Consider the following 25,819-nt stretch of genomic DNA (forward strand, 5'->3'; position numbering starts at 1 on the left):
AGGCCCAAGACTGAGCGTTATCCCTGAGCAGCGAGATGATGATCCCCAGCCTCCGCTCCTCATCACCAGAGGAATGGGGAAGTAGGCGAAAATGGAGTTTGCAAGCCTCTCTAAAACGAACAAAATTCTCACTACCCCCGGAGAACGTATCCGGAAGCGAGATTTTAGGCTCAGAGCAAATTCCATGAACACAAGCAGAAACGGTCACCTCAAACTGAGAGACAGTTTTCCGGAGATCTTCTACCTCCAGTGAAAGACCCTGCATGCGGTCAATCAAGGTTGAAACCGGATTCATGCTTAAGACGGTTTTGGCGGTTTATAATGTCACGGAAGGTGTACATAAAACTAGAAGACACAAAATGAAGATCCGACTGACTGGATCCAAAACTAAGGAACCAAAGGGATAGCCCTGCAACAGACCTGGCTCTCTCCCTAACTGCTCAGCCTATGCAAAAATCTCAATGGTAGATGATCGCATATCCTCGTACCTCGACTGCATATCACCTGAACACCCTATAATAGTGAGGGGACACGACCACCGGCTCCCTACACAGATACGGAGGGAGACAGGGTCACCTGGGATCCAGCAAACAGGAAAATACAAATGAATGAACAAACTTATCTGTAGAAGACTCAGTAGTAGCATCCAGCATGCATGCATACACTCCAGGAAGTAATATAAACCGCAAAGTGATGCAGTATGGGAAGGGATTTAAAGGGATGCAATCAGTGCAACTACATGACAGCTGAGAGAGGCTAACGAGATGAGAAAAGGAAAGCAAAACAAAAGGAACCTCAAGTAGGAGGTTCTGAAGGACGTCTGTCAGAGCTTCTTAGATGTCTGGTGGTGACACCAAACCCCCGGAGGCGTGCCAACCACCAAAGAATAGGCTTGAAATAAGAGAAGAGACAATACAAAAAAAGGAACCAGTTCCGTACATTATATCTCTATTCAATATCATGTATCTATCTGCCCAATTGGCAAATTTCCCCCCCTTTTTTTTTTTTAAAGATTAAATTAAGTTAAGGGTGGGAGATTTTGGGATGCTGGCGCTGTCATGGGCTTCAAGAAAAACAATTACCGGTAAGAGTAATTTTTGTTTTGCCCTCACCCATGACAGCACCCATGCTAGAATAAACTAGAAGTTAAACTTTTAGGGGGGGCGACGACTACAGCCTGTAGTACTTTCCCCCCGAAGGCTGAATCTGAATTTAGATGCATCCTATAGTGTCTAAAAAAGGTATGAGGAGAACTCCAAGTGGCTGCTCTTCAGATTTGGGCTGCTCTTATTGAATATGTCCCAAACCCAGTTGGGGGAGACAAGTTTAAAGAAGAATAGGCAAGGGAAATAGCATTTTTGACCCATCTAGCAATGGCACTAGTAGAAAGTTTGAATTTCCGAGACCCTTCTAGCTGAATTAACTGCAATCAGAAAAGCCATCTTGAAGGGAAGCAATATAATGGAGATATTATTAACCGGTTGAAACGTCTCTTGAGATCTCTCCTCACTGGTAAGGTCCAAGGAGGCTCTACTGATAACCTCTGAAGGTGTGTGTACCATGATCTCTTTGGCCACTTCGGAGCTACAAAGATTACTGAGGCTCCCTCAACACTCGGGGAATAAAGCAAATAAGGGGAAAGGCAAAGCCCAGCTCCTGATTCCAGTCTTGCGCTAACCCATCTCTTGCAAGAGGACTGTCCAAAGGATTGAGGGAAAATAACCTTTCTACCTTTCTGTTGGCTCTGGAAGCAAACAGATCTACTGTGGGAAGACCATTTTTTTAGACTATTTCCAAAATAAAGTCCTTGTTCAGACACCATTCCTCTGCTCCTTTCCTCTGGAACTGCTAATTCTATGGCCATCTTTACAGCTTTTAGTTCCTTGAAGTTGGAAGAGGCTTTCCTTGAGTTTAGGTCCCACCTCCCTTGCCAGTACCTGTTCTGACAGTGAGCTCCTGCGATCTTTGAAAGACCATGGGACTCCCACAGACAGATTCTTTGGTATTGTCCACCATAACAGGGAACACCTGGCCTTTGATGAAATGTGGAATTTTCGATCCAAAGAGTGCGTCCCAGTATCTCAGAATATCCATCTGTAGCTCTCTGGAGTGAATCTGTGCATATGTTACTGCTGGAATAGTGGACGTCATATGACCCAACACAGCCATTGCTTCTCTAAAAGTACACAGGTAGGAGTGAAAAATTGACAAAATCTACTCCCTGATTGATTCCCTCTTTATGAGGGGAAGGAAATTCTTTTGTTGGCAGGAGTCCAACTGGATTCCTAAAAACACACAAATCTGAGAGGGAACAAGGTATTATTTTTCCCAATTTATTTCCCAATGAAAATCTACTAACGTTGAACATGGAAGATCTTTATCTCTCTCCAACTCTACCTTTGAATGGGAAATCAACAGAAAATCATCTAGATAAGGTACTTAAGTTACACCTCTTAGTCTTACAAAGGCCGCTATCTCTGCTACCACCTTTGTAAAAACTCTTGGAGCCTGAGATATGCCAAAGGGGAGCGCCCTGTACTGAACAACTTTCCTCTTATCCAAACTGCTGGTCTCAAGAATTTCTGGTACGAGGCATGAATCGGAATGTGATAGTAAGAGTCTTCCAGATCCAAGCTCGCCATCCAACAATTCTGGAAGACTAAATTTGTTGTTGACTTTATTGTTTCCATATGGATTTTCTTGTAAGTTAGGGATTTGTTTAGACTCTTCAGATTAAGTATTACTCTGAACGATCCATTTGGCTATCTTACTAAGAAAAGAGGGGAATAGAAATCCTTCCCTACTTCTCTTTTGGGAACTGGCCAAACCACCCCTTTGCTTAATGGAGTCATAACTTCCAATTCTAAAGTATCTCTTTTTTGGAGATCCTTGAGGCATATTGTTTGAACAAAAAAGTTGAGTGGACGAGAAAGGAATTCTATCCGATACCCATGTTTTATAACCTCTAGAATCCATCTGTTCTGGGAAATGGACCCCCCGGTAAGGAAAAAAACTGTGACAACCTTCCTCCCACCTGACTTCTGGCGTCATTGCTGTTTGTCTCTAGATCTACTTTCTTGGGGCTTGAACAAAAAATAGCTAGATCTTTTAGGAAATCTCTCTCTTTTATCACCCTGCCTTTCCCTTTGTTTTCTAAAATTGGACTGGGGTTTACAAAAAAAAGTAGGCTTCTGGGGAACTGGGAACCCCTTCTTTTTATCAGGAGCCCTTTCCAGAATATCATCAAACTAGGGGCCAAAAAGCCTAGAACCGACACAGGGGACTACACAGTCTAGCCTTAAAGCCCTGGTCTCCTTTCCACTACTTTAATCAGATAGAGCGTCTGGCAGCATTCGACATGGCTACCGCTCTTGCAAAAAAACGCACTGCATCAGTGGATGCATCTGCTAGGAAATCAGCTGCTTTAAGGAAGGTAGGAAGACAAGAGAGTAATTCTTCTCTAGGATTCTTGTCTTTAATATGAGACTCAAGCTGATCTAACCATAACCTTAAAGACCTAGAGACCCAGGAGGCGGCAATAGCAGGCCTAAGACTAGTGGATGCTGATACGGATCTCCCAGGCATCCCAGTTCTTCGAATGGAAGCGCCGATTTTTTGGGCTATCTTAGCAACTGGTGCATCCACTTTGGGGGCCCTATCCCATAACTCAGATACAGATTATTCAAAGGGATACTGTAACGGATCACCTGGCACCCCGACTGAGTACCTCCGTTGACGGATGCTCCTAGCGTTTTCCTGAGGTTTCCAAGCACTCTGGCAGACACCACAATCACCGAACCGAAGAAGCATATAAATCCTCTCCAAGCATATGAATGCTGTAGACAGTTGAATAGGAAACCATACGAATAGGTTTACACTCCTAGCAGTCAAACTGGGACAGCATGCAATAAATCCTCCCCCAAGAATGAGACGACACTTCACCTTGAGGGTAAAAACAGGAACTCCCTTTATTTTAACACAAGCATTGATTTATACACATCTTCCAACAAGGTACCACCCACAGGCTCTGCAAAAACAGCCAATCATATGTATCTACAGTATTTAAACCTTCCCAGCAATTGTACACAAAATCCCCTTCCCTCTATCTGTAACGCAATAAACAAAACACAATGAGCCTTGTCTGAGATGTAATTAACCAACACAATAAGCATTGTCTCAGACGCAATCCACAAAATACAATTACCAAATGTAATGGACTAACTTGAACCCTGGCATGCACATATACAATTTAACCGAACACATAATAACATACATAGTATTTAAGACAGCCTGAATGCAATCTGCTACACAGTCTTAAAGGGGCATTGTTCCTAAAAGTCATAACATGGCCATTAAAGGGCCAGTAGCAGCAATATAAAATACCACATGCCCAAATATTGCATTCAAACGTACCAAATCACCAGGGGCCACAGTCAGCAGGTAGGAGGCGGGCAGCCAGGCCTCTCCAATGCCCAGTGGCGAGGCGGGTTCCGCCACAGATACTTTCTCTCGACTGTAGTTGGTATAAAAAATTTCCTATCAGGATGTTTCCACTGCGTTCTAATAAGAGCTTCTATATTTTTATGCACTAAAAATACTCTATGATGTTTAGGACCCAGTCACTCAAAAACTTGGTCAGCTATTGATTTAGGCTGTTTTACGTCCTCTAACTGCATGGTAGCTTTAAAAGGCTTTAATAAAAGTTCAGTATCTTCAGCTAGAAACAGGGCCCTCCGAAGACGAAAAATAATCTGAGATATTGTGGCTGGAATTTAAATAGTCATCCTCCCCAGGGATTTCAGAATCAATCTCTCTACTGTAACCGGCCCTTTCTGGTGACCGTGGCCGATTTCGTTTCAGGGACTTAAGAGATGATTTAACTTGTGATCTCACCAAAGCCTTAATACTTTTGGATAAAGATTGTGACTCTTCCAGAACCAGTTTATCCACACATCCTGACATAGTGGTCTAACATAAGATGCTGGTAAAGCTACTCTACATCCACTACATTCTTTATTCTTAGATGAATTCTTAGGTGTTTTTGATACCTATAACAACAAAAGCAAACAACATTCCATAAATATTAGGAGAGGATATCTCTCACCATATGTAGAGGTAACTTCCCTGCTCCTCAGGTCCAGTACCGCGCTTATGGGCCTCAAGGGGTCGGCACGTCGTGAATCACCCGGCTCCGACATTGTATCCAGATACCGAATCCAGCACAGCACTCAGTGCGCAAAGAGAGCTGGCTGCCTTCTCCAGTGGCCATTTATAACGCGCCTTGGCCTCCTTTTAACACTAGGCCCAAATCCCTAATCAAGCCGACAAAAGGTGCCACATCCTCTGGCGTTGCATCACATGAAGTGACGACATTACACCGGAAGCTTACCGCCACCCGTCCCCAAGCGCATGCTTAGAACGCGCATTGGTTCAGAGCAGATATCTTTAAGAAGGGATCCCATGCACCCCGACAAACTGAATTGGAAGCCGCCAGAACATGGCCACATCGGCTCCCCTAGATGCTGGGAGAAGTCAGGAGGAAGGTAGACTAACGCCGCATGGGATAGGCCCCTTTACGGTGAGTAGACCCGGCCCTTCCCCAGCCCCAGGGTGTGAACCCAAGCTTGGAGCAAGAGTTCCCTAGGTACATCCTATCTGGAGGACAGGAAACCTGAACTGAGGTGTGGTGGGGGTGTGAACCATTTTCTCTCTTCCCTGTCCTGGATGGGAGGACCTAATCGCATGGGTGCTGTCATGGGTGAGGGGAAAAAGTACTTGGGGCACCATAAGTGTCACAAATTCCCCCACACACACACAAGAGAAAGAGCAAAAGGTACAAGAGCGGCTAACCATGATGATCTAAAGGGATATAAAGGCAGATGAATATTCCCTGCGAAAGGAGGTCCCCCCCAGATGAGTCAAAGGGACCCTCACTCCCAGTGAGGGGAAGAGGAATCCGGCACACAGATCGTGTGTCATGGATCCTCACCCCAAATCTTGGGTCATTAGTCCACTGTTATCAATATAAAATGGTGACCCCTATAGGGGAAAGGAGACAGCAGAGAAAGGACAGATGATCACTCCCCCACCATGCCAATGAAAACAGAGGGCAGAGGGAGGAGCAAGCACGATGTCCACCTCCGTTATCGCCATCATATTACCAACTTAGAATAAAAAGATGCAGTCCTCTGGTGAGGTCCTCCACTAAACAAAGAAAAATAAAACTCAAACAGCGGGAAAAAAAAAAAAAACCTTACAAAATTGCATAATCCAGGAGTCCAGAGATTGGTGAAGAAGTCATGTCCACATTCAAGTAATTTGTTTAATTCAGTGGGGTATAGCACTGAAGTCTTTAGCAGGAAGGGGTGAGCAGAATGGCCGGCAAGCTGTCACTGACCACTGGGGATTTGTCCTCCTAGGATTACTTCTTTAGGGCAGAACATTGTGAGATCTTTATGGTCAGACAGGCAGCTGCTACTGTTCATTGGTGGCTCTTTATTTCGGCTCTACCATAAGGCTTCTCCTATTCCCAAAAGTTCAGAAGTGTCAGTAAAGCCTCTAAGTACTACAGAAAAAGGGTTCATAGAAGTCAGAAGAATGGGTGATAACCACAACCTTCTGATCAATACTGTGGGACACCTGGTATTGGTAACAATTGTGTGCCAATAAAGGAAAACCTGTCAGAAAGTACAATATGTGACCCCCAAACTGCCACCGCTACCTGACTATACAATGAGTCATCAGTAGCCAGTGAAGGAGCAGAATCTGTGAGTCTTCTCTGCTTTATGTAGTGGTTACTACTCACCTGGGTGGTTAACGGTGGGAATGTCCTCTATAATCTGCTCATCACTCTTCACATCTGTATCTTCAGCCTTAATATTGGTCAGATCTTTACCCAGATTTAAAAGCTGTGAAACAGAAATTGTAGAAGTCAGCAGACTGATGGAGAAGACGTGTGGAATGTTTGATGCAACCAGAAAAGATCATTAATTACAATGACAAAAAGTGATGAAATGACAGCAGAGTTATCTGCTATGGCAGCAGGTCCATGCCTATAGCTTCTCTCCTTCCTGCTGGTGGGCACGCCTGCTGCCTGGTTTACCTGCTCCATAGCTTTAGGGCTTCGGTGGTCCAGTCCCACAGACATCCCTCTCTCCCTTCCCAGTGGTCCCGGCTGCTGGAATAACGCTGTCCTCCCACAAAAGCTGAGGCCTGCTTCCTGCCGATAATGACCTTCTCTGTCCATAGGTCATGTGTGCACACACTATCTCTGGCTCTTATAGGGCCAGCATGCACGCACTCTAATCTCTACAAGCCATGGAAAGGAGCCTGATCAATAGGTTCTAGTATGCTAGTTTCATGCAAAGCTCGTCTGTTCTGTGTACAGACTTCTGCCTGACTTCTAGATTGACCCTTTGCTGTCTGACCTGACCCTTGCCTGATCTCCGTTCTGATCCTGAGCTGCTTGCCCTGACAACGGACCATTTATCAGACTGTGTATATTCTGCCTTTCGTGACCCCGTGGGTCACCAGTCACTTGTACAGAAACTACTTCAAGTGCAGCAGCCTAGTGGTTCCCCTGCAACAAAGTCCAGGTCCCTGTACAGTGGATAAAGTGGAGAGGGGGGGGGGGGGGGGCTCACTTATCTAACACACTTTGGAGCAGAACCATGTCAAATCTGTTCAAGAGACACAGTGGATCTACATGTGCCATGTTTCATTGTCTGACTCAAAAATATCTGCAGGTCTCCTGTATATATGCATCTAGTTGGTTCCTTATTCCAACCAACAATCTCTACTGACCAGACAACTGTGAGAAGATTCAGACGACATGCAAGGTCTATAGTTAGCTGTAATCCTGCCATCTCTACCTTTCTCATTATACAAGGAAATAACATATAATACTGGTTTATAAAACAAGACTGAACACAAGATCTTCACAGCACTTCTACAGATCATAGGGAACCTTTCATGAGACCTTATTTCCATCTATCTGATCATCATATGGAATGCTTTGATGTTCTTCTGAACCATCCTGTAGAAGAAGAGGACTGGGACATCTCTCATCATGTAGAAGAAGAGGACTGGGACATCTCTCATCATGTAGAAGAAGAGGACTGGGACATCTCTCATCATGTAGAAGAAGAGGACTGGGAGTTGTTCTCTCTTCTTTAACTGTAGGGAAAACATACGGTGACAATGAATTTCTTACATATAACTAGTGAGAGGATGTGTGTATTTAGTCATGTCTTTTACTTGGTGGCTGGTGATCCTCCATCATGACGTTCTTGTACAGATCTTTGTGTCCTTCTATATACTCAGACTCATCCATGGAGAAATAGACGGCGACATCCTTACACCTTATAGGAACCTGACAACACAATGATACAGTCATCACCCAGATCCCATCATAGTATTACTGTATAATGTCCCGGCATTCCCAGCGATGTCACCTCTCCAGTCAGCAGCTCAATGATCTTGTTGGTGAGCTCTAGGATCTTCTCTCTGTTGACTTTCTCATGTAACGGGATGTGAGGTGTCGGCCTGGATATTGGGCTCAGGATTCCTCCCCGTCCTTCAGATACCGGGGTCTGACAATGCTCACTAGAGGTCTTCTTCACTACTGTGTATTCCTGGTTATGGAGAGACGCAGTAATAAATATCACTCCATACATCTCCAGAGTCCCTCACCTCTCCAGTCATGTCCGTCTGTTAGTAACATAGAGAAGATGATGTAATGTGACATCATCAGAATCTCTCACCTCTCCAATAAGCCGGAGGAGGATCTCTAGGGTGAGATTTATTATACTCTCTGCCATCTTGTCCCCATCCCTATCCATCCTTGATGGGCCAATCAGGAGAATGATCTTATATAGGAGATATACGCTGAGCGGATCCTATATTGTAGGAACCTGAATGGAAAGAAGATGAATCGATGTAAAATCCTAGAAAATCCCATGTAAAATACAATTACTGGAGATAAGAAGAGGAAACACTGGAGGAGATAATAAAGTGTATCAAGGCAGTTCCTCCATGTTTCAGGTCAAAAGCCTGTCACACCTTCATATTACCACTATAGTCAGTTACAGGTCACAGCGGTAATACCAGTATAAGGCTACTTTCACACTAGAGTTTATTGCGAATCTATCATGGATCTGCAAAAACGCTTCCGTTATAATAATACAACTGCATGCGTCCGTCATGAACACTATTGAAAGTCAAAGGGGGACGGATCCGTCATGAATAGGGTTGAGCGAACCCGAACTGCATAGTTTGGGTTCGTACCGAACTTCGCAAGTTCGGGTACCCGGATCTAAACCCAGACTTTTTCATCGAAGTTCGGGTGATTTTATTATTTTTCATTATAACATGGTTATAACGGAAAATAGTAGCATTCTTAAGACAGAATGCTAAATAAAATGGCTATTGAGGGGTTAAAAATAATTTTAAAAAACTCACCAACCTCAGCCCTGTCTCGCTGTTATACCGCCTTGTAGGTCACACACAGATAACACATGGGACCTCTTCCTGCCCCTTCTGTAGCTGCAATGTTCCAAAAATGAAGTTTACACCATATGAAAACGGGGTTTGTAAGTGCCCAGGGACAGTGTTTGCTGCTCAAAGTGCCCCCCCCCCCCCCCAGTGTTACTCGGCGGAAACTCCTCCCCTCTACCGCAGTTCGCCTGCCCGATCACCGGAACATAGCTGTATGGCACGTTACGTCATGCTGCGCCGTACATGTATGCCGCTGGTTGAGAAGGGGTTAAAATATCGTTTTTTCTTAGCAATGCAGCCATATACAGACATGTATGCTGGTCAGGGGCCCAAAGTCATTTAACCCTTCAAATCACACTCATGCTCACTTTGATGCCGTGTGCCAGTAATTTCTGTGGTCATACCGCGTTCAGCTGATTTCCCCTCAGGACGCTCAGTGTGATTAATTTTATTCATTAACAACACACGAAAAATACAAATTATGTGAATAAGAAACTAATGAATGAGAAACCTTCAGCTGTGTCCATCGCACAGTACAGAAATAATTCCGCCATATAGCACATAGAGAACGGCTGCGGTGCAGTATAAGGCGGGGTTCACACGTGACTGGTCAGCTGCAGATTTACTTTGCGGATTTCTGTGCGGTAAATCTGCAGCGTTGTACAGAACCAGCAAAGGGAATGAGCTTTTAGTAATTCTCAGTCACACGTCGGGCGTCACTTCCACAACCCCATAAAGGAGGACATTGTACCAGGGACAGTGGCACATAATACTTCAATACTACAGCATGCCCGATACTACAGTACATACTTGTAGCAGTAATTACACTATGCCACCGCTCCACAGGAGACACGTGCGGTGTACTGACGAGGAAGCGGCGCTCACACTGGAGCATCATCTCCTCTTCCAACCGCTGATAGTCGGGGCTGCCGGGTATCAGATCCCGCCGATCAGATACTGATGACCGATCCTGACAACCAGTTATCAATATAAACGGCAGACAAACACCTATAACTGCCTCTGGAGAACTGGAATAAAAAATAAAAAAAAAAACACAACAAAAACGGACATGCTAAGGCTACTTTCACACTAGCGTTCGTCGGTCCGCTCGTGAGCTCCGTTTGAAGGGGCTCACGAGCGGACCCGAACGCCTCCGTCCAGCCCTGATGCAGTCTGAATGGAGCGGATCCGCTCAGACTGCATCAGTCTGGCGGCGTTCAGCCTCCGCTCCGCTCGCCTCCGCACGGCCAGGCGGACAGCTGAACGCTGCTTGCAGTGTTCAGCTGTTCGCCTGGCCGTGCGGAGGCGAGCGGATCCGTTCAGACTTACAATGTAAGTCAATGGGAACGGATCCGCTTGAAGATGACACCATATGGCTCAATCTTCAAGCGGATCCGTCCCCCATTGACTTTACATTGAAAGTCTGAACGGATCCGCTCAGGCATCTTGCGCACTTAGAAATTTTTTTAAGTTATTAATGCAGACGGATCCGTACTGAACGGAGCCTCCGTCTGCATTAATATGATCGGATCCGTTCAGAACGGATCCGATCAAGCGCTAGTGTGAAAGTAGCCTAAGAATTTATAAATCTGCACGGCCGGTCAATATCCACATAGAGAAAAGAGCCCAATATAGATGAGATCGGTCTAATCTCATACACTGCTGGTTCTGGATTACACTCAGACTGGGCTTCTCCACATGGAAAACCGTATGGAATCAGCTGTGGATTACACACGGAAAACCGGAGCGCGAGCGAAATACAGGACAGTTTGGGTTTCCACAAAAGCTTTGATTATGTCCTCCATGTATATACAGAAGATGTACAACCAGCTGTACATATATAATCATATACCGGGGATACCCAGGTTATACCAGCATAGTCTATACTATAATACACAGGAAGATGACTATGTATATACCTGCGCTGTACATATAGATTACACTCAGATATACCCAGGTTATACCAGCACAGTATATACTATAATACACAGGAGGATGACTATGTATATACCTGCGCTGTACATATAGATTACACTCAGATAGACCCAGGTTATACCAGCATAGTATATACTATAATACACAGGAGGATGACTATGTATATACCTGCGCTGTACATATAGATTACACTCAGATAGACCCAGGTTATACCAGCACAGTATATACTATAATACACAGGAGATGACTATGTATATACCTGCGCTGTACATATAGATTACACTCAGATAGACCCAGGTTATACCAGCATGGTCTATACTATAATACACAGGAAGATGACTATGTATATACCTGCGCTGTACATATAGATTACACTCAGATATGCCCAGGTCTTACCAGCATAGTATATACTATATCTGAGTATAATGATAATCTATATGTACAGCGCAGGTATATACAGTACAGACCAAAAGTTTGGACACACCTTCTCATTCAAAGAGTTTTCTTTATTTTCATGACTATGAAAACTGTAGATTCACACTGAAAGCATCAAAACTATGAATTAACACATGTGGAATTATATACATAACAAAAAAGTGTGAAACAACTCAAAATATGTCATATTCTAGGTTCTTCAAAGTAGCCACCTTTTGCTTTGATTACTGCTTTGCACACTCTTGGCATTCTCTTGATGAGCTTCAAGAGGTAGTCACCTGAAATGGTTTTCTCTTCACAGGTGTGCCCTGTCAGGTTTAACCCCTTCACGCAACATCACGTACATGTACGTGGGGGAATGTGGTGCCTCACCGCATCCCCACGTGCATGTACGTGATCAGCTTTCACTGTCAGCGCAGGGACCGAAGCGATGAAGCTTCAGTGAAGCCGGCGTGCTGGGGTTGCTAGGCAACCAGAGAAGCCGGAAGTAACTGTATTGGAGCCCTGACCCGCCCACAATCGCTGTGATTGGTCCAATACTGCAGAGGGACCAATCGCAGTGCATCGGGGCAAGTAAGGGGGGGGTTAGCGAGGGACTGTGTGCTTCTCCTTCTCTGATCGTCCCCATTCCTGTCAGGGAAGCGATCAGAGAAGGAGATAGTGTGACAATCTACTGTACCTATGACATTTATACTAGTCATGGAGCACTGCTACTTAGCGCTCCATGACTAGTATACTCGTCATGGCATTCAACTGTCACCATGTCTGCAGACATGGTGACAGCGCTGAGTGCCGGCTGTTACACACAGCCAGGCACCTTGGGTCAATGCCGAGGGGGGTCCTGTGACCCCCCGTATCGGTGATCGCTGCAAACCGCAGGTCAATTCAGACCTGCGGTTTGCAGCGCTTTATGTAGTTTCAGGGACCGCAGGGATCAGAAACCTAAAAATTGCCAAAAATCTAATTTTTTTACCCCCCCCCCTGCACCCCTGAATTCATTTATGTGGCGGGGTGCAGGGGGGCGGTTTGTGGGCGGTGCGTCAGTTGCGGGAGGCGGGCGGTGCGGCAGGCGGGATCGCGATCCCCCGCCTGCCTCCCATTATAATAATCGTTGGTGTACAGTGGTATACCAGGGTGTCAGCACATTGCTGACACCCTGGTATAAACGGCTGACATCGGTGATGCGATGTCAGCCGTTTAACCCTTTCCATACCGCGGTCCGTATGGACCGCGGTATGGAAAAGGTTAACAGCTCAGGGAGCTCCCTCCCTCTCCCATCGGAGGGCTGCTGTACCTTTGCAGCCCCCCGATGGAGAGTGAGAGAGCCCCCAGACAGCCCCCCGAGAGCCCCGTCCTTACCCTTCCCCGTCTGTGCAGTTCTGACCATAACTGAGCAGACGGGGAAGGTTCCCATAGCAACAGGACGCCTCTCAGGCGTCCTGCTGTCCATGGTGCTGAACAGATCTATGCTAAAAGCATAGATCTGTTCAGTGTAAGTAAAATATAGTACAGTACAATATATATTGTACTGTACTGTATTATACAGACATCAGACCCACTGGATCTTCAAGAACCAAGTGGGTCTGGGTCAAAAAAAAAAGTACAAAAAGTGAAAAAAAAATAAAAATCAAAAAACACATTTATCACTGATTAAACATGAGAAAAATAAAATTCCCTACACATGTTTGGTATCGCCACGTCCGTAACGACCTGATCTATAAAACGGTCATGTTACTTTTCCCGAACGGTGAACGCCATAAAAATAAAAAATAAAAAACTATGATGAAATTGAAATTTTGCCCACCTTACTTCCCAAAAAAAGGTAATAAAAGTGATCAAAAAAGTCGCATGTACGCCAAATTTGTAACAATCAAACCGTCATCTCATCCCGCAAAAAATGAGACCCTACTTAAGATAATCGCCCAAAAACTGAAAAAACTATGGCTCTTAGACTATGGAAACACTAAAACATCATTTTTTTTGTTTCAAAAATGAAATCATTGTGTAAAACTTATATAAATAAAAAAAAAAGTATACATATTAGGTATTACCGCGTCCGTACCGACCGGCTCTATAAAAATATCACATGACCTAACCCCTCAGGTGACCACCGTAAAAAAATAAAAACAGTGTAAAAAAAGCAATATTTTGTCATCTTACGTCACAAAAAGTGTAATAGCAAGCGATCAAAAAGTCATATGCACCCCATCATAGTGCCAATCAAACCGTCATCTCATCTCGCAAAAAATGAGACCCTACTTAAGATAATCGCCCAAAAACTGTAAAAACTATGGCTCTTAGACTATGGAGAAACTAAAACATTTTTTTTGTTTTAAAAATGAAATCATTGTGTAAAACTTACATAAATAAAAAAAATTGTATACATATTAGGTATCGCCGCGTCCGTGACAACCTGCTCTATAAAATTACCACATGATCTAACCTGTCAGATGAATGTTGTAAATAACAATTTAAAAAAACAATGCCAAAAAAGCTATTTCTTGTTACCTTGCCGCACAAAAAGTGTAATATAGAGCAACCAAAAATCATATGTACCCTAAACTAGTACCAACAAAACTGCCACCCTATCCCGTAGTTTCTAAAATGGGGTCACTTTTTTGGAGTATCTACTCTAGGGGTGCATCAGGGGGGCTTCAAATGGGACATGGTGTCAAAAAAAACAGTCCAGCAAAATCTGCCTTCCAAAAACCGTATGGCATTCCTTTCCTTCTGCGCCCTGCCGTGTGCCCGTACAGCAGTTTATGACCACATATGGGGTGTTTCTGTAAACTACAGAATCAGGGCCATAAATAATGAGTTTTATTTGGCTGTTAACCCTTGCATTGTAACTGAAAAAAAAAATATTAAAATGGAAAATCTGCCAAAAAAGTGAAAATTTGAAATTGTATCTCTATTTTCCATTAAATCTTGTGCAACACCTAAAGGGTTAACAAAGTTTGTAAAATCAGTTTTGAATACCTTGAGGGGTGTACTTTCTTAGATGGGGTCACTTTTAGGGAGTTTCTGCTCTAGGGGTGCATCAGGGGGGCTTCAAATGGGACATGGTGTCAAAAAACCAGTCCAGCAAAATCCGCCTTCCAAAAACCATACGGCGCACCTTTCACTCTACGCACCGCTGTGTGGCCGTACAGTAGTTTACGGCCACATATGGGGTGTTTCTGTAAACGGCAGAGTCAGGGCAATAAATATACAGTCTTGTTTGGCTGTTAACCCTTGCTTTGTTAGTGGAAAAAATTGGTTAAAATGGAAAATTAGGCAAAAAAATGAAATTCTCAAATTTCATCCCCATTTGCCAATAACTCTTGTGCAACACCTAAAGGGTTAACGAAGTTTGTAAAATCAGTTTTGAATACCTTGAGGGGTGTATTTTATAGAATGGGGTCATTTTTGGGTGGTTTCTATTATGTAAGCCTCGCAAAGTGACTTCAGACCTGAACTGGTCCCTAAAAATTGGATTTCTGAAAAATTTCAAGATTTGCTTCTAAACTTCTAAGCCTTGTAACATCCCCAAAAAATAAAATATGATTCCCAAAATAATTCAAACATGAAGTACACATATGGGGAATGTAAAGTCATCACAATTTTTGGGGGTATTACTATGTATTACAGAAGTAGAGAAACTGAAACTTAGAAATTTGCAAATTTTTCAAATTTTTGGTAAATTAGGTATTTTTTTATGCAAAAAAAAAAAAATTGGGGGACTTAATTTTTCCAGTGTCATGAAGTACAATATGTGACGAAAAAAACAATCGCAGAACGGCCTGGATAAGTCAAAGCGTTTTAAAGTTAGCAGCACTTAAAGTGACACTAGTCAGATTTGCAAAAAACTGACCTGGTCCTTACGGTGAAATAAGGCTGTGTCTTGAAGGGGTTAATAAGTGGGATTTCTTGCCTTATAAATGGGGTTGGGACCATCAGTTGTGTTGTGGAGAAGTCAGGTGGATACACAGCTGATAGTCCTACTGAATAGACTGTTAGAATTTGTATTATGGCAAGAAAAAAGCAGCGAAGTAAAGAAAAACGAGTGGCCATCATTACTTTAAGAAATGAAGGTCAGTCAGTCCGAAAAATTGGGAAAACTTTGAAAGTGTCCCCAAGTGCAGTCACAAAAACCATCAAGCGCTACAAAGAAACCGGCTCACATGCGGACCGCCCAAGGAAAGGAAGACCAAGAGTCACCTCTGCTGCGGAGGATAAGTTCATCCGAGTCACCAGCAGCTCAGATTAGAGACCAGGTCAATGCCACACAGAGTTCTAGCAGCAGACACATCTCTAGAACAACTGTTAAGAGGAGACTGTGTGAATCAGGCTTTCATGGTAGAATATCTGCTAGGAAACCACTGCTAAGGACAGGCAACAAGCAGAAGAGACTTGTTTGGGCTAAAGAACACAAGGAATGGACATTAGACCAGTGGAAATCTGTGCTTTGGTCTGATGAGTCCAAATTTGAGATCTTTGGTTCCAACCACCGTGTCTTTGTGCGACGCAGAAAAGGTGAACGGATGGACTCTACATGCCTGGTTCCCACCGGGAAGCATGGAGGAGGAGGTGTGATGGTGTGGGGGTGCTTTGCTGGTGACACTGTTGGGGATTTATTCAAAACTGAAGGCATACTGAACCAGCATGGCTACCACAGCATCTTGCAGCGGCATGCTATTCCATCCGGTTTGCGTTTAGTTGGACCATCATTTATTTTTCAACAGGACAATGACCCCAAACACACCTCCAGGCTGTGTAAGGGCTATTTGACCATGAAGGAGAGTGATGGGGTGCTGCGCCAGATGACCTGGCCTCCACAGTCACCAGACCTGAACCCAATTGAGATGGTTTGGGGTGAGCTGGACCGCAGAGTGAAGGCAAAAGGGCCAACAAGTGCTAAGCATCTCTGGGAACTCCTTCAAGACTGTTGGAAGACCATTTCAGGTGACTACCTCTTGAAGCTCATCAAGAGAATGCCAAGAGTGTGCAAAGCAGTAATTAAAGCAAAAGGTGGCTACTTTGAAGAACCTAGAATATGATGTATTTTCAGTTGTTTCACACTTTTTTGTTATGTATATAATTCCACATGTGTTAATTTATAGTTTTGATGCCTTCATAGTCATGAAAATAAAGAAAACTCTTTGAATGAGAAGGTGTGTCCAAACTTTTGGTCTGTACTGTATATACCTGTGCTGTACATATAGATTATCATTATACTCAGATATAGTATATACTATGCTGGTATAACCTGGGCTTATCTGAGTATAATTCTATATGTACAGCGCAGGTATATACATAGTCATCTTCCTGTGTATTATAGTATATACTATGCTGGTATAACCTGGGAATAATACACAGGAAGATGAATATGTATATACCTGCGCTGTACATATAGATTACACTCAGATAGACCCAGGCTATACCAGCATAGTCTATACTATAATACACAGGAAGATGACTGTATATACCTGCGCTGTACATATAGATTACACTCAGATAGACCCAGGTTATACCAGCATAGTATATACTATAATACACAGGAAGATGACTATGTATATACCTGCGCTGTACATATAGATTATACTCAGATAGACCCAGGTTATACCAGCACAGTATATACTATAATACACAGGAGGATGACTATGTATATACCTGCGCTGTACATATAGATTACACTCAGATAGACCCAGGTTATACCAGCATAGTATATATTATAATACACAGGAGGATGACTATGTATATACCTGCGCTGTACATATAGATTACACTCAGATAGACCCAGGTTATACCAGCATAGTATATCTTATAATACACAGGAGGATGACTATGTATATACCTGCGCTGTACATATAGATTACACTCAGATAGACCCAGGTTATACCAGCATAGTATATACTATAATACACAGGAAGATGACTATGTATATACCTGCGCTGTACATATAGATTATACTCAGATAGACCCAGGTTATACCAGCACAGTATATACTATAATACACAGGAGGATGACTATGTATATACCTGCGCTGTACATATAGATTACACTCAGATAGACCCAGGTTATACCAGCATAGTATATATTATAATACACAGGAGGATGACTATGTATATACCTGCGCTGTACATATAGATTACACTCAGATAGACCCAGGTTATACCAGCATAGTATATCTTATAATACACAGGAGGATGACTATGTATATACCTGCGCTGTACATATAGATTACACTCAGATAGACCCAGGTTATACCAGCATAGTATATACTATAATACACAGGAGGATGACTATGTATATACCTGCGCTGTACATATAGATTACACTCAGATAGACCCAGGTTATACCAGCATAGTATATACTATAATACACAGGAGGATGACTATGTATATACCTGCGCTGTACATATAGATTACACTCAGATAGACCCAGGTTATACCAGCATAGTATATACTATAATACACAGGAGGATGACTATGTATATACCTGCGCTGTACATATAGATTACACTCAGATATACCCAGGTTATACCAGCATAGTATATACTATAATACACAGGAGGATGACTATGTATATACCTGCGCTGTACATATAGATTACACTCAGATAGACCCAGGTTATACCAGCATAGTATATACTATAATACACAGGAGGATGACTATGTATATACCTGCACTGTACATATAGATTACACTCAGATAGACCCAGGTTATACCAGCACAGTATATACTATAATACACAGGAGGATGACTATGTATATACCTGCGCTGTACATATAGATTACACTCAGATATACCCAGGTTATACCAGCATAGTCTATACTATAATACACAGGAGGATGACTATGTATACACCTGCGCTGTACATATAGATTACACTCAGATATACCCAGGTTATACCAGCACAGTATATACTATAATACACAGGAGGATGACTATGTATACACCTGCGCTGTACATATAGATTACACTCAGATATACCCAGGTTATACCAGCACAGTATATACTATAATACACAGGAGGATGACTATGTATATACCTGCACTGTACATATAGATTACACTCAGATAGACCCAGGTTATACCAGCATAGTATATACTATAATACACAGGAGGATGACTATGTATATACCTGCGCTGTACATATAGATTACACTCAGATAGACCCAGGTTATACCAGCATAGTATATACTATAATACACAGGAGGATGACTATGTATATACCTGCGCTGTACATATAGATTTCACTCAGATAGACCCAGGTTATACCAGCACAGTATATACTATAATACACAGGAGGATGACTATGTATATACCTGCGCTGTACATATAGATTACACTCAGATAGACCCAGGTTATACCAGCATAGTATATACTATAATACACAGGAGGATGACTATGTATATACCTGCACTGTACATATAGATTACACTCAGATAGACCCAGGTTATACCAGCATAGTATATACTATAATACACAGGAGGATGACTATGTATATACCTGCACTGTACATATAGATTACACTCAGATAGACCCAGGTTTTACAGCAAGACACGGAGGCTCCTATTGCTATCTCCTTCTTTACTGTCCACCAATAGCAGCAAAGAAATTTTTTTTACATCACATAACGTAACCATAGTAACATCACCCTCCCCTCACAGTCCATATAACAGACGGCTCCTCCTCTCAATCCTCCTCTTTCTTTGCTGCTGCCACCAAGATAAGCACATGTTTTTTATGGCAGCTCCTTTGTGTTTGTTCTTATTGCCTGTTTCTTCATATTTGGCTTATATTGTATTTTCACGTTTCTAGTGCATTTACTGTATTGTGGCCTCTTTGGGGGTTCTTACCCTGGGGCCGTTTCGTTTGCTGGGGGTGTTTATTGTTTGATTGCTTTGCCTCCCCTCTTGTGCCGCATGCGATAGATCTTTTTACCCCCCTCCCCTTTATCTCTCTTATCTCTCCTTTCTCTCGGCTTTACCTGGCCTGTAGCTTGGCTTTCCCGCGCCGCCGTCTTTCCCTATGGCCGCGAGATCTCGGCGGCCATCTTGGTACTCCTTTTCGGCCGCCTCCCGCTTGTTCTCGCGGGATTTCGGCGGCCATTTTGGTTTTATTCAGCGCTTGCCGCCGGGTCTCGTGAGACTTCGGCGGCCATTTTCTTTTGTCGCATTCCTCCGGCTGTGCGGTCACATCGTTCCGGAGCTCCGATTTGACGGGTGACTAACCCTGTTCGCTTGCCCTGCTGTCGGCCCATTAGTTTTGCCTACACTCCGCTTATCGCCCCCTGCTCCCTCCTAGACCCTGAGGCTACTTAGCTGTCCCTCCTGGCTGTTACCTTTATATTATTACATCCCTGCCATGCCGCTCTCAGACCCTGCCCCTGAGGTTGCAGCTCCTTCATCCCCTACGGGGGATATTCAGATTATGGATGAGACCCAGGCAGTAGCGCTGCAGCGCTCTGTCTCTGCCGCAATTTCTGCTGCGATGGACTCAATGTCCTCTGTGCTGTCGCAGACGATAGCGCAGGCACTGGCTGGCCACCCTGCTTCAGGGCCTGTGCAGCCTGCGGCTCCCTTAGCTCAGCAACCTCCAGTTATGAACCCTCCTGTGCCACAGGACCAATTGACTGGTGCGCCTCCGGCCACCCATGAACGCGCGCATAGATCGCGTAAAAGAGCCTTTCCACGCCAGGCAGAACGGGCGCGGTCTTGGAAATGCGCTAGAGCGCAATTAATGAGTGATTCTGACGCCGAAATTGGGTCAGATGAGGAGGCATTTGCTGAAGCTAGTGCAGGTTCAGAGGAAGAGGCTCATTCGGGGCCCAGTAACGCCCATTGCCCCACCCCTTCTACTTCCCAAGTGAAGGAGGTCTCTTCTGTAGCCGTTCCTGCATTTTCCCTTATTGACCCGTTGGGAGAACCCATGTTTGACCCTGACGCCCTCCACCATCCCAGATCGGCGGAGTGGCTTCCTACAGATCATGTAGGGAAATATCTGGAGTATTGGGTCCGCCGCCCCCTTAGTAAGGAGGCGCGCAATAAGATGAAGGCTGAATGCCCCAGGCCTATCGTGCCTAACAAGGTGTGTGACACACCCGTGGTTGACCCCAAAGTCACCCAATTTCTGGCCAAGTCGGGCTGGAACCCCCGCAAGGGTCTTGACTCAGCTCTCCGTAGCTGTCAGGATAAGCTCCTGGATATCTTTGGTCCCCTGGCCAAGTTGTTTGAATTGGCGGAGAACGCCAGATCGGATGGGTCTCAGATTGACCCGGAAGAGATGAGGGGCTGGGTTCAGCGTGCGATCTGCATCGCTGGGAATACCAACACTTCTCTATCAATAGAGAGACGCAAGGCCATCCTATTTAAGGTGGATCCCAAATTGGCCAACCTGGCTCTTACGGAGTCCGGCGCAGACGCCCAGGGTCATCTGTTCGGCGACTCCTTTATTAAGGATCTGAGCCGCTTCGTAGGTGCTTTTACGGCCCTCGATAAGGCCCAGTCCTCCATTAGGAGAGTGTTTCAGGGACGGGTCTCCGCCAGGGCCGGCAGTACTAGGGGCCGTCTGTCCGGCCGTTCCAATTTCCAAGCCCGTAATGCGGGCAGAGGCTCCTTCCATCAACGTCCCGCATTTCAGGAACAGAAGTTCCCATCCCCCTTCTTCCCGGCCAGAGGTGGACAATGGCGTGGCAGATCCTATAGAGGAAATCAATCTTCGCGACGCCCTTACGGTAAGTCCTCCCCCCTCGGGGGCTTCTTTGGATCATTGCATAGGGGGCAGACTCCGTCGTTTTTCCCCCGCTTGGGCGGAGATAACGTCCGACCCTTGGGTGTTGTCCACGGTGGAAGGTTTCCACGTGGAACTGGTGGGCTCTCCAGACCTCATTGCCCCACCTCCCACCCCGGCACCGCCCAGGTGGATCTGGAGCTCCTTTCCCTCTACCACAAGCAGGCCATCGAAAGGGCCCCGCAGGGCTCATGGGGGGTGCTCAGCTCCATGTTCTTGGTCCAGAAGAAGGGGGGTCAGATGCGCCCGGTCATCAACCTGCGGGCTCTGAATGCGATTGTCCGATATCGCCACTTCAAGATGGAGGGCATCCATCGGGATCTTCTCCTGCCGGGCGACTGGTTTGTGAAACTGGACCTCAAGGACGCTTACTTGACGGTTCCTATTGCCGCTCCCTCCAGGGACTTACTGCGTTTCCTGTGGAACGGGGAGATCTGGCGATTCACGTGTCTCCCGTTTGGCCTGTCCTCGGCCCCGTGGTGTTTTACGAAGTTGATGCGTCCGGTAGTGGCATGGCTCCGCAGTCGCGGGGTCCGCCTCATAATCTACCTGGACGACATGCTTCTCATGCATCAATCGGCCCCGACCTTACTGGTCCACCTGCGCTGGACGACGGACCTGCTCTCCCGTCTTGGGTTCCTGATCAACCACGAGAAATCGTGTTTGACCCCGTCTCAGAGGATGGAGTTCTTGGGCTTTACAGTGGACTCCGTACTGACCTCCCTCTCTCTACCCACGTCAAAGTTAGTCTCCATTCGCAAGGAACTCAGACGTGCCCTCGCCATGCCGCAATTATCCCTCCGCCATTTGGCCAGGATCATCGGCCTCCTCGCCTCCTCGATCCAAGCGGTGTTTCCGGCCCCTCTTCATTACAGGGCTCTTCAACGGTTGAAGATTGCGCACCTCCGCGCTGGCGCTTCCTTCGCAGACACTCTGATCCTGGACCCAGAATCAAGGGAGGAGCTCGTGTGGTGGATCGACAACCTGAGGGCGTGGAACGGCAGGGCAATTTTCGGTCTCCAGCCCGAACTCACGATCGAGTCAGACGCCAGTCTCCACGGCTGGGGGGCCCACTGCAATGGAATCTCCACAGGCGGTCGGTGGTCTGTGGACGAGACTCGGCTGCATATCAACGCGTTGGAGCTCCTGGCCGGTTCGTTTGCCATTCGAAGTTTCACCAGTGGTATGGCTCAAGCGTGCATTCGTTTACGGATGGACAATGTCTCTGCCGTGCGATACATCAACCGATTGGGAGGAACACGCTCGGCGACTTTGGCCCGGTTGGCGAAGGACTTCTGGTCGTTTTGTCTCTCCCGGGAGGTCATGGTTCAGGCGGAATATCTCCCTGGCCTTCACAACAGCCGAGCCGATTGGGGCTCTCGCTACCTGAAGGACAGCAGCGATTGGATGCTGGCGCCAGAGACCTTCTCCGTGTTGTCCGGATACTGGGGTCCGTTTGGGATCGACCTGTTTGCCTCGCGCCTCAATACCCAACTCCCGCGTTTTTTCAGCTGGCGTCCGGATCCGGCGGCGGAGGCAGTGGACGCGTTTCTCCAATCCTGGTCCGGGTTCCTGATGTACGCATTCCCCCCGTTCGCGATGATCCCGAGGATGCTGTTGCAGGTGCGTCGTCAGCTGGCCGAGTTGGTGGTGGTGGTCCCCTTTTGGGGGACTCAGGCTTGGTTCCCGTCTCTCCTGGGTCTCCTGATCGATGTTCCTCTTCTTCTTCCGACTCGGGCGGATCTCCTCCAGGACCCTCAGGGTTTTCACCACCCTCTTCTGTCGGACGGATCCCTGCGCCTGGTGGCATGCCGGATCTCAGGTCGCCTGGAGAGGTCGTCGATATTTCAGAGGCAACTAGACGCCTTTTGGACAACGCGTGGGCTCCCGGCACCAGAAAATCTTATCGGGCAGCCTGGCGATCTTGGGCTGTTTGGTGCGTGGAACGGGACTTGGATCCCGTTTCGGCCCCTGTGATTCATCTTTTGGACTTTCTTACTTCTCTTTTCGAGGCGGGGAAGGCCTATCGGACGATTAATTTGTTCAGGTCCGCGATTTCGTCCATGCATCAGGGTTTTGAGGGCGTCCCTGCGGGACAGCATCCTTCTGTGTGCCGTTTGCTTCGCGGTTCCCGCATGTCTCGTCCCCCCCGGCCTCGCTTCACCACGACTTGGGACGTGTCTGTCGTCTTGTCCTTTTTGTCCAACTGGCCTGGTAACCCTGATCTCACTTTGAGGCAGTTGTCGGCCAAGTTATTGGTTCTTTTTTGCCTTATTTCCTGCAAGCGGGTCTCCGATGTTCGAGCGCTTGATCACGACGCCAGGTCCTTTACTCCGGAGGGGGTCACCTTCAATATTTCCAGACGTACGAAGACCAACATTAGGTCGGTGTCTTATCCGTCTTTTCCTTCTTCGCCGGCTCTTTGCCCGGTGGCTTGTTTGAGGGAGTATGAGTCCCGGACGCGTGCTTACCGGTCGTCTTCGGTTCCTCAGCTTTTCTTGTCCATTCAGCATCCGTTTGGTCCTGTGTCCAGCCCTACTTTGGCGCGCTGGATGAAGTGGGTTATGTCGTTAGCAGGAATTGATACTTCCATATTTACTGCTCATTCCGCTAGAGGCGCATCGGCTACCGCTTTGGCTGTTTCGGGTGCTCGATTGGAGGATATCCTACGTCTGGCGGACTGGTCTTCGGCGTCAACATTCAGGGAGTATTATTTTAGACCGCCTCCACATTTGTTTTCTGCTGTTATTGCTCAACTTTAAACTTAGCAATAGGAGCCTCCGTGTCTTGCTGTAAAACTAGGTGATTTTCCTAGTCTATGACGGAAAGTCATGGTTTTATTAAAGACACGGAGGCGAGTATTGCCCGCCCTGGGGTTCCCTCCCTTACACTGTATTTTTGCGGTTTTCAGTCTGATTTGCATGATGTGTCGGCTATGTCGACTTAAGATGTTGATTCTGGCAGGATCGCGTTTGACTTGCGATGTTTTGTTCTGCCCATTACTTAACCTGTTTATTACTTTCAGGAGGCAGTTGATTCGCTTCGGGTCTCCGTTGCCCTGTTCCAGTTATAGCCATGTTGGCTTTCGTTGAAAAGAAGATCCGGTGATCCGAGTTGCTGGTTTTCGTTGGGATGTTCCGGTGGTTCCGTGCTGGTCGTTTCCCGTTTCCAGGTTCCGGTTTCGTGTTCGGTGGTTCCGGTCATGGTGTCAGGCTCGTAAAGAAAGAGGATTGAGAGGAGGAGCCGTCTGTTATATGGACTGTGAGGGGAGGGTGATGTTACTATGGTTACGTTATGTGATGTAAAATTTTTTTCTTTGCTGCTATTGGTGGACAGTAAAGAAGGAGATAGCAATACTCGCCTCCGTGTCTTTAATAAAACCATGACTTTCCGTCATAGACTAGGAAAATCACCTAGTTATACCAGCATAGTATATACTATAATACACAGGAGGATGACTATGTATATACCTGCGCTGTACATATAGATTACACTCAGATAGACCCAGGTTATACCAGCCTAGTCTATACTATAATACACAGGAGGATGACTATGTATATACCTGCGCTGTACATATAGATTACACTCAGATAGACCCAGGTTATACCAGCACAGTATATACTATAATACACAGGAGGATGACTATGTATATACCTGCGCTGTACATATAGATTACACTCAGATATACCCAGGTTATACCAGCATAGTCTATACTATAATACACAGGAGGATGACTATGTATATACCTGCGCTGTACATATAGATTACACTCAGATATACCCAGGTTATACCAGCCTAGTCTATACTATAATACACAGGAGGATGACTATGTATATACCTGCGCTGTACATATAGATTACACTCAGATAGACCCAGGTTATACCAGCACAGTATATACTATAATACACAGGAGGATGACTATGTATATACCTGCGCTGTACATATAGATTACACTCAGATATACCCAGGTTATACCAGCATAGTATATACTATAATACACAGGAGGATGACTATGTATACACCTGCGCTGTACATATAGATTACACTCAGATATACCCAGGTTATACCAGCATAGTCTATACTATAATACACAGGAGGATGACTATGTATATACCTGCACTGTACATATAGATTACACTCAGATAGACCCAGGTTATACCAGCATAGTCTATACTATAA

At 45.5% G+C, this 25,819-nt stretch overlaps 1 protein-coding gene across 3 annotated transcripts in view; it reads right to left on the bottom strand.

The window, feature by feature from the left end:
* LOC122934023 (gastrula zinc finger protein XlCGF26.1-like) overlaps positions 1 to 25,819 on the bottom strand; it is a 38,965-nt gene that overhangs the window by 12,596 nt on the left and 550 nt on the right. The window contains exons 1-4 of one of the 3 annotated variants that reach the window (XM_044289158.1): positions 8,257 to 8,307; positions 8,137 to 8,175; positions 7,979 to 8,037; positions 6,806 to 6,908 (exon numbers count right to left, since the gene is read on the bottom strand). The exons of 1 other annotated variant lie outside the window; for it this stretch is intronic. In XM_044289158.1, the coding sequence (XP_044145093.1) occupies positions 6,806 to 6,908; positions 7,979 to 8,037; positions 8,137 to 8,175; positions 8,257 to 8,281 (226 nt within the window). In that variant the 5' untranslated portion in view covers positions 8,282 to 8,307. Of the gene's footprint in view, positions 1 to 6,805; positions 6,909 to 7,978; positions 8,071 to 8,136; positions 8,176 to 8,256; positions 8,308 to 25,819 lie in introns of those variants that run through there. One more of the 3 variants, XM_044289157.1, reaches the window with a different exon arrangement.

Source organism: Bufo gargarizans, chromosome 4 (genome assembly GCF_014858855.1).
Source record: "Bufo gargarizans isolate SCDJY-AF-19 chromosome 4, ASM1485885v1, whole genome shotgun sequence".
Taxonomy (NCBI): Eukaryota; Metazoa; Chordata; class Amphibia; order Anura; family Bufonidae; genus Bufo; species Bufo gargarizans.